General features: G+C 38.9%; 1 protein-coding gene across 3 annotated transcripts in view; it reads left to right on the top strand.

Moving 5' to 3' along the window:
- Window positions 1–10,000, top strand: part of FOXP2 (forkhead box P2) — a 429,772-nt gene that overhangs the window by 227,471 nt on the left and 192,301 nt on the right. For 2 of the 3 annotated variants that reach the window (XM_086747588.1, XM_086747580.1), the window contains exon 4: window positions 6,402–6,579. In XM_086747588.1, coding sequence (XP_086603714.1) covers window positions 6,412–6,579 — 168 coding nt within the window. In that variant the 5' untranslated portion in view covers window positions 6,402–6,411. Of the gene's footprint in view, window positions 1–6,401; window positions 6,580–10,000 lie in introns of those variants that run through there. The other variant, XM_086747593.1, reaches the window with a different exon arrangement.

Raw genomic sequence — 10,000 nt, 5'->3', positions numbered from 1 at the left:
GAGCTGCCTCTTTTCTTTTTTTGCCTTTTTTTTTTTTTTTTTTTTTGAGACTAGGAAAGAGAGGCAGATAGATACAGAGAGAGGGGGTGAGAGGAGTTTGCTTTCCAAGGTGGGGTTTCCCAAGCTGTCGTTGCTCAAATAAGAATCTTATCCTGAAATTGGCTGCTCATTTCTGTGTGGGCTGTAGGTAATGCACTCTAGCAGGCTTTTGCCACTATCCTATCTGTAACATATGCATCTTACAGTATTGTGCGATATTGTACATAACACTGGCCTTTGTAGGGATTTTTTTTTTCCACTAAGAGAAAATAAATAGAAGGTGGAAATTAATTAGACCTTACTTGCTGTTTGAGGAAGTGAACTGTTGTTTAATAATCGGATGAGTGTGACAACACATTCCTGATTTTTAAAAACAGATAAATTACTATCCCCAGGACTGACCTACTATTTTTATTAGTCCTGAGGAATTGAGATGGTGTGAAAGGAAAAGATATAGCCTTTAAAATGCAGGATAGCTTTTAGTTTAAGATTTAATATGATACTCTACCATCAATACCTTTATCTGAGTGCTTGTGCCAGTCAGTTAAAAGGATGTTCATTTAAACATCTGATACAGAAATAAACCATAGTACTGGCTTATAGTACAGAGACAAATATTTTAGGCAATGTTTGTTTTTTTCAGTTGCGGTTAACTTCAGCACAAATCAATTAACCTGATTTCTTAAAGCCTTCTCATGCCAGCTGAGTGCACCTGTTAAGACAGAATGCTGCAGGAAGAACGCACGTTGTCTTTACCTGGCACTCTGTGTGTATATGTGGACAGGGGTTGCTGGCTCTTCTCTGTAGTAAATAAATCTCATCTGTGGTAATTTGCAAAAATCCAGTTGTCAATTTTATTGTAAATCTGTGTTCAAAAACGGCCTTCAGAGCCCCACTGTATGAGTGCCCACTTAGAAGTTTCATGCTGCAGCTTGAATTCTTCACAATAGCAGTGCTTTTCTGTGTTGTGACCCAGGCACTGTTGCCCCATTGCTGCCCTTTTAACCCAGTTTTGAACTGTTACTTTACTCACAACTACCATCTTCGCTCATGAGGGTATTCTAAATAGTAAAATGATTGGTTGGCTTTGGAGAGATTATTTTTTTTTACTATGAAAATTCTATTTTTTGTCATAAAAGATGCTGATTTCGCTCAGTGATGCAGATGTGATACGTATTCTTTCTGATTGTGCTAAGATACATCCTGTAACTCACGACTGGAAGCTCCGTTTTCCTGAAAGACCTTCCAGCACAAGGTGTTTGAGCAGAGAAAACCTACTAATATAGGTTTTTTTACAGAGACAACCTACTAATATAGGTACTTCATTTTACAGTATTTCAATAGCAGTTGACCTAATTAGTGTTTTAATCAGAATAATTTACTTACATATTTAAAAAGTACACAGTGAAGTCATTTATGTCTCTGCTTAACTCAAGCTTTGAAAGCTAAATGTTTTAGATAAGGTGAAAAAAAAAAACCCTTTACAAATACTCTCTTAGCTTGTCTAATTTTTTGTTCTCACACATTCAGCTATGTCCTTCATATTTGGCATTTTGATTTATTAGGCAATTTTAAGTATTAAAGACTTTTAACATACCAGTGCAAGACTTCAGATGCATTGTGCCTCATGTCAATGATGAATTAATTCCAGCAGAGCGCAAAAGTTACCATTATTTAAGCAAAGCTCCTCACCTCTGCTTTTACATCATAGGCCAGTTTTAAAAGGCTGAATTTTAGGCTGCGACTTAGGAAATGAAACATGGCAAATGCGTGAACAGTGCTTGCTGTGGATCAGCAAACATGGGCACCTTGATGCTGGTGTGGGGTTACAGGTCTGGGGGTGGTTACTGGAGGGGGTATTGGTTCGGGGGGCTCAGCCCGGAGCAGGCCAACTGGCCGCTCTGGTTTCTGGAGGTGGTTTGTGATGGCGCCTGCCGACCTCCATGTCCCTGGTCCTGAGGGCATCTGGAGAGGGGGACAGGACCACGGGCAGCCAGAGATTGGCTTCTTGTTTGTCTCAGCACGTGAAAAAGTGCCATCGAGGGGTACCAGGCGGCACACGGACCGCTCCCTCAGCCCTCCCAGCGCCGCCGGGGCGGGCGGGGCCGGGCACTGCCAGCGTGCCCCGGGGCGGGGCGGGGCGGGGCCCGGCGGGCTGTCGTCTTTGGCGCCCCCTGGCGGCCGCTCCTGCGCTGCGCAGCCGCTCCCGGTACGGCGGCGGCGGGCGACCCGGGTGGGAACCGGTTCCAGCGGGACCTCGGCGGCGGGGACCAGGGCGGCAGCACAACCCCGTACCTGGCGGAGCCAAACAGGCGCCCCCCCGAGCCTGGCGCTCGGTGTGCCCCGCCATAAAGTGAGGAGGGCTAATTGAGCTGCGGGCTCTCTATCCTGCTATTTGCACAAATAAAAGACCACATCTTGATGCAAAATAAACACAAAAGCGCTGTTGTGACTATAACAGGGAGTCATATACTAATTTATATAATAAGTGGTTGTGCACGTTTTATTCAAGATTATGGCTGCAAGAAATGGCATGAATTGCTGGGTGTGTTTAATGCTGGATTATAGCAATTTGAAACATGTCAAACACATGGCTAATGCCTCATGCTTCACTCATTCTTGCGTAAACCTGCATAGCCACCATCCATTATACCCTTGGTAACAACACAATTCTGCAAGTAAATATTGTTACACTAAGTAACCTTTCAATTCAAGTTGTTTAGGAAGAGAAAATGCAATCTTGTGCAGTCAGTTCCAGTGTCAGTTTAATGTTTCAAAAGGGAAGTGGTGTAGAGAATAAGTATCTGTACGGTGACTTGCCGGCTTAAAACACACGCGCGTGTGCGCGCAGAAAACATACAGTCCACTGCAGGGGAGAAAAGTAAAACTGTACCTTCTAACTTTGCAGGATTTCTCTTTTGCTATGGGTGATGGCTTGGTTACCCTGGCAGAATTAGGCATTCGACCTGCAGTGCAACCTCAAGCTAAAATAATCTACAATTTCATTCTCTCTTGTGGAGAGCAGCAAATATTTTCCCCATACCTTTGTTTAAAATACCTGGTAGCAGAGCTTGCGTCTCACCTTGGGCAGCAAGAGTTTGGGAATCACGGTAGAAGTAGGTGCTGGTGAACGTATGTATCTGTGAGTGTGGGCACGCGTGTGCGTGCGTTCCTGTGTCGGTGCGCTCATGACTGACAACGAGTGTGACGGCAAGAGAAAAAGAGAAGGATTAGGAAGTGTGAATGTGTATAAATGTGTGTAAACAGGGACCTGTACATTTTTTTCCTGTCCTATTTGAAATACTAAACTTTCAGCCTTAGTGTCTGGCTGGCATTGTATTTCCTTTGTATTTATTTATGATTATTGTGCTAGCAACCCGCGCTACTGTTGTAAAAGCAAGGAAAAAAAAAAAAGTACATTGGTTGCTTAGTAAGGTGTTGCAGGTTCAAATTATTCTGCCACCAGTAGCTGAAAGTGCTCATACATAGACAGCGGAAATGATCCTCATTTAGATACCTTCAGTGCTTTAATTTGTGAGGGTTGGGGTTGATAGCACATACACACGTGTATACAGGTATATGTGTATCTGTGTGCGTGTGTGTGCGTATGCAAGAGAAAAGAAGGGAGAAGAAAAAGATCGTGTGCTCTTGTGTTGTGCAGCAGCCCTTTTTCAGTTGCCAGCAGTGAGAAGGGGGCTGTGAACAACCAACACAGAGCACTACTCAGGCCAAAGTTTCAGTATTGTTTTTTAAAATACCGTTTTACCACTAGGAAAAAGAAAAAAAATATTTTTAACATAAAATTCTAGGGACTCTTTCTTCCTCATATAAATACTTCAGCATTTCTCCCACTTCACCTTCCAATAAATTACCCTTTCTAGTGTTGACTCTATGTAGTTTCATTCTCTCTGTCCACAGCTGTTGGGTTGGATTTGTTGTTTTCTGTTGCCAGAGTAGTGTTAGTGATCATGTTATGTTAAAGCCGATTCTGCTGGCTCACAGACACTTTTAACTTAAAATGCAGAGCCCAAACTACACTCTGGGGCTTTGCAAGGATACAAAATCCACAAGACATAAAACCCTTTGGTTAATATGAACTGGAAGATGTTTAACCCTTCTCTGTTAATTGTAATGAAAGAGTCGGAGAGATGTAAAAAAGGGGGGGTGATGTATTTAGTTATTAAATTTCTGAGTGTTTTCTTATGTTTTGATTATCTAACATTTACACCCCTTTGCTCTTTTAATGCGCTTGGCTAAATGTAGCACTGTTATTGTCTAACGTTCGAATTTGTAAAAGATGAACCTGTCTCTTGGTTAAATCTTTGTTTGACTAAAAGAGGATTAATGTTTGAATTTCCTGAATTTCCAAATCCTTGTAACGATACAGTTGATGAAGTGTTTTAAATAGATTTCCACTCTGATATACATGTCTTTTTATTGAAAGTAAATATTGTAAAAATCGGAAAGGGCTGCCTGCTCCCACAGTTGTGGCATACCCGCATTAGAATTTTCATATAACTACTAAGGGCAATCAGACCCTTTTCTCTGAATATTTTAAACATTGTACATGTAAAATTTATGCCTAATTTGAATACTTATTAGGTGCCTAATCTCAGAAAAGAGTATTAGCTTTGTTTTTGCCTTGTAAAATTCATCACTGCATGTATCACATTTTCCATTTCTATTATTTTTCTTCGCTGGTGTTCGTTAGAGTGTTTAAGAAGAGCTGTTTGTTCACAAACACATCTGGTGCTGCTGTTGTTTACCGGGCTATAACAGCCTCCCTCCTTTATGTTAGCTGTGTTCGTGTTTGGGCTTTTTGCATCCTCTTTATTTTTGACCAGACCATCTTTAAATAACTCATCTTTCACTATTTTAACTTTCTTCACGCAATATATACTTTCACTTTATCTTGTGGGCGCTTGTTTGTGTTAATTCATACAGAGTCTTGATTAATATCCCGTGCACGTAGTTGAAGTTGTAATGATCCTTTTCCTGCTTTTTTTTTGCTTTTTTTTTTTTTTTAGAGAAAGGCTATTGCTCATACTTTGTGAGGGAACAAACTAAGTTAGTTCAATAATTAGGCTAAGCAGCAAGCTTTGTTTCTTCTCCTGAGTTTGCTTACACGTCCCTCTCCCTTCAGAGGTGTCTTTTAAAGCCACAGCTCAGCCAGGCTGTTGTGGGGACTCCTCCAGTACGGCGGGAGCAAGGGGAAAGGAAAGCGAGGTCCATTCTGACCCTGCGAGAACAGGGCAGGACTTTGGTAGCTCTGGGAAGAGATGTTGACCTTTCCGTATTACAGATACAAAATGCGCCTTGAAATTCTGGTTTGTAAGGGCACGTTGGTTCTTTATTTACTGCAAAGATTTCAACTGATCTTGGCAGGACATCTCATTGCTATCCTGAAAGTACAGTATATTTATGCAGTGAAAATGATAAAACATTTATTACTGTAGAGAAGGTAATATGCATAATTTATGCTGTTTTTAGCACAATCATTAGTGATATTCTTGATAGATTTTATTTCCAGCTTTCATATCTAATACATGCCTGGAAAATTAATTTTATATCTTTCATTTATTTGCCTATGTTAAAATTGAGTTTTAAGTCATCTTCAAGTGAACAGTTTGATTGCTGCTCATGCATAAGCTTAATTACTTCCCAGGAAGGACAGTATTAAATGTTTTAAATGTCAGAAAAATAAATGAATATCAGCCGTTTGATTAAAAAAATAGGCAATATCTGACGTGTTTGCAGCAGGAGCTTTTTCTTAAAATGCCTCCGAGGCAAAATTTTATTTAGTCACAAAAAAGGAGAAACCCATTATACTATTTATCATTGGTTGATACCATATGATTTGTAACACCCTTACAAAATTTTAATTTTGTATGATTAGCTGTGCATCATTAAACAACAGCCTTGCATAAGATATGCTATAAAATTCTGACAGAATCAAGATAGTGAATATTTTAAATAAGGCTGTATAGTCATCCATGGTTGTCAAAGCTAGATAATAGGAAATATAGAGCAGTGTGTGAAGTCGTGCCTTCATTTAAACTGGTTTTATAGGTAGACTTTAAAATGTAGTCGTTCATAAATGCTGTTGACCATGCTGCGTGCATGGTGTGTTATTTTGGCCGTTAAATGTAAGCACGCAAAGATTGCTTATAGAAACCATAATTCCGGTGCTTAGTATCTGTATGAAAGCAGAGTTTGCATCGCATTGCTTGGTAAACGGCTCCGCGAGGCTTTTTTCTTCTTCTAAAGATGCTGTCTGTGTAATTGGCAGAGAGGGACATCTTGATAATGCAAGTGTGAAGGTGTAACGCCTGTGTTAATTGATACTTCTTAATCACTTTTAGGTATTAAGTCATGATGCAGGAATCTGCGACAGAGACAATAAGCAACAGTTCAATGAATCAAAATGGAATGAGCACTCTAAGCAGCCAATTAGATGCTGGCAGCAGAGATGGAAGATCAAGTGGTGACACGAGCACTGAAGTAAGCACAGTAGAACTGCTGCATCTGCAACAACAGCAGGTAAGTTTGTTTTGCTTCCTGTTTGTTTTTAAACAAATAAAGGGCTGTTTTCCGACAGGCACCCTTCTGCAGACCCTCCGCGCGTGCTGAATGTGAAGTGTCGTGCAAGCGAAGGGCGCGGGGCGTTTGTTGTTGTTGTTTTTCTGCGCTTTAATGCTGAAACACCAGGATGCTGTTTTCGTGGCGGCGACGTCTCGCTGATAACCGCTGCACGCTGCCGCGCTTGCCAAGCGATTAAAATCCCGCGACGTATTTATGAAAGTTGTGCCGAGGGCTTGCGGTGCATGTTTTCGGGATCTGTTAGTTTACTGTGCTGTTCGGTGGCAGAGGACGTGGTGCAGAGCTTTCCACCAGAGGGCCACATTACTTGAGACTTCGCTTCGCTTGCGATGAATTGTTCCAAAGTCGGAGCTGGGGTGAAGGGACCAGAGTGACTTCTCACAATAAAGATGCTTGGCTGTCGTAGGTGTAAATAAAAAAATGCTAATTAGCTCAGAACCACTGAAATAAAAAAAAAAAAAAGAGCGTGTGCCTGTCTGTGTGTGCATGAGTGTAATTTGGATGTGTAATTTTGAAAATATGGGAAAAGAGAGAAGCAGCTTTTCTGTAGGTATGTTTCCATTCTCGCTTTTAAAACATTTCTTTAAGTTCATCTGTATGTTTTCTCAGTGAGTTAATTGAGAACTGCTTTTATGTTTAAAATTGTAAAATTAAACCGTTGTCTGACTGCTGACGCTGTCTAATGACGAGATGCAATCAATTTATTTTTGTCACTGTAAGATTTCTTTTCCTTTTAAAACCTGCACAAACATAATTCTTTCTACTTTATCTGCCTAAAGAGCTGCCTCCCCATCAGGGGATGCAGATTCTATGAGTGCGGTGAAGCCCAAACGGTTTGTTTGGTAAACAGTTGGGGTCTGATTCTGCAGAGTGCCAGTACCTGCTCTGAACTCCTGAAAGTCTTTGGTCCTCTCATCTGCTGAGGCCACTCAGCACCTTTGGAGTTCAAACCCTTCCTTTGTAAATACTGCGTTTTTTCATTCCAACGTCAAGTATTGTGTGAATGGAAGGAAAGTTGTCTCCTGTAAGATTATTATAAAAATCCTGTTTTATAGAAACATGTTTTAACATGATAGATAAATTGCATGTGTACGGGCCTCTGAAATAACAGGTCATAATAGCTCTTAAAATTGAATCATTCTCAGTGCTGAATTAAGCAGTGTACACTACCTACATTTACAGTTAAATATTTTAAATGGTGAAAGAAAATGTGGAAGAATTGCACAGTTGTAGATTGACATATGAGAAGTTGTTAAGGCTTAAATCTGTGCTTTGCTTCAGATTCAAGTGTATTCGGTTTTAACAATTGAGCACTTACAGTATTACAGTCTCAGGAAATACAGGTTTCAGTGTCTTCATTAAGTTCCTAGCAGGCTTACACCTATATATGTATATACACTATTATCTGTGTATGTACACTGTGTATGTATATTATTTTAATATAAAATTTTATGTGTACACATACACATGTATATGTTAAAAATTACTATTGTTTTCATTGAAAAGCATGCCATCACCTTTATTCAGGTGTTTAGACCATAACAGCATTTAAAATTTTTTTTTTGCGAGAGAGTGTCATTAATTGGTGAAAATGTTTAGAAAACTAAATTTAAGTGAAATGCTTTAAAACATAAAAATACCAACAGAATAATGTGCCACTTACATGTTTCTCAAAGCAGCAGTCCTAGGCATTTGTAGCCAATTTGTCCATACAGTCACAGATTCCAGTAGATAGCATTTGCAAAGACCACAGAGAATAACAACTGAAGATGAAAATATCCAGTTGAGTACTAATAACAGACAGGTTCTGAGGGGACAGGCTTAGAAGTGACAATCTTTTCTTCAAAACTGTGATTAGATCTTAAATAAGCAGACAGGCAAAGTAAAACCATAGGTACAGTTAATAGGACTCAAGAGGCATTTTATGGTAGGGTCTGCACCATAGGATTTAAGTACAACTTGAGTTAGGCGTATAAATCCTTCTATAAAATATGTTGATGTGAAACATAAACATTAGTAAACATGCAGTACGATGTCCTTTAGATAATGGGCATAGCTGTATACTGCTTTTGCTTTTCTTCCTCTTTTTCCTATTTCTTTTTTTTTTCTGTTTTTGACCAGATGCCTTTTGAAATATGATTTAAGAGGAGAATGTAATAGCTCTCTAAAATGTTATTTTTAATATTCGACTTGCCTAACAAACTTTGACATGTAGAAAAACAGAGCAAAGCCCATTGTACCTGCAGTTATTATTCTTACAATTTTTTTATTGTTTAAATACGTGCAAGATATAATGTACTGATGTCATAGTTTAACATTCCAGTTTTGGCTTCTCTGAGTCATTTTATTGGGGGCCTTCAAATAAACAAATCAAGTTCGTTATAGCTTTTTCTAAAGGAAGCAAGTAAGTGCTGGTTTGAATACGTTTCCTTCAGCTGGGCAACTACATAAGGCGATGCTAATGCTTAAGAATAGCTGTATCAACTGAGTAAAATCACAAAATACGTTTTCTCTGTGGGATTGCTGTGTACTGGGGAAAACATGAGAAATTTTAGACTATGTACAAACAGCAACTGGGCTAAGTTAAAAAATTTAAGTTATATGCGATTTGCATCTTGTTTGAGCATTATGATCACAAATAGGTGGATTTATAGAAAGTAAATAAGCTAAATTTCCAGACTTCGTTAAATTCTTAAAGCAATAATATGGAGTTTGGACAGTCCTGTTATTGGCTTGATGAACTATGTTGTTGTGGTCTTTATATAGAAATGAGAAGTTTGACTTAAATCGGGGAGTTATTCCTCATCCATGTATCAAGAGAGAATGACAGTATTCTATAATACATTGTAATATATACTTGGTGATAAATGGATTGGGTGCTGTCACAAGTCATCAGGTCGGCTTTGAAGATGTATGACTAGAAAGTAAGCAACTTTTTATCTTACTGTCGATATTTATCAATTTAGAAATAATTGCTAAAGTGAATGTAAATGTTTATTATTAAAATATAATGCAAACTGTAATCTGCTCAGACTTGTTTCTTCTGCTTTTTTTGGCTTACGATGAGACATTTTCTCTCTCTCATATGTGTACATTTGTACACTTCTGAGGTTTCCAGTTTGATTTTTTTTTCTTGTCTGTTAAAATCAGTGTTTGATACTAGAATGTATAATACATGGAAAAAGCATATCCTTGATTAAATACATTGACAGATTATTCTGCATTAGATGTAGAATTTTATTTTTATATTAAGTTTGTAGAATTAATTGTTTGTGTCACTAAGGTCAAAATAGTTGCTAAAAAACCGTGATTGCTTTACAGGGTAGATTTGAGCTTGCATTTTGAGTATTCATTAAGTCAG

This window comes from Chlamydotis macqueenii, chromosome 1, assembly GCF_036417535.1.
Source record: "Chlamydotis macqueenii isolate bChlMac1 chromosome 1, bChlMac1.mat, whole genome shotgun sequence".
Classification (NCBI taxonomy): domain Eukaryota; kingdom Metazoa; phylum Chordata; class Aves; order Otidiformes; family Otididae; genus Chlamydotis; species Chlamydotis macqueenii.
Note: the sequence above shows the minus strand (reverse complement) of the source record. Positions and strands in the feature narration are given on the sequence as shown.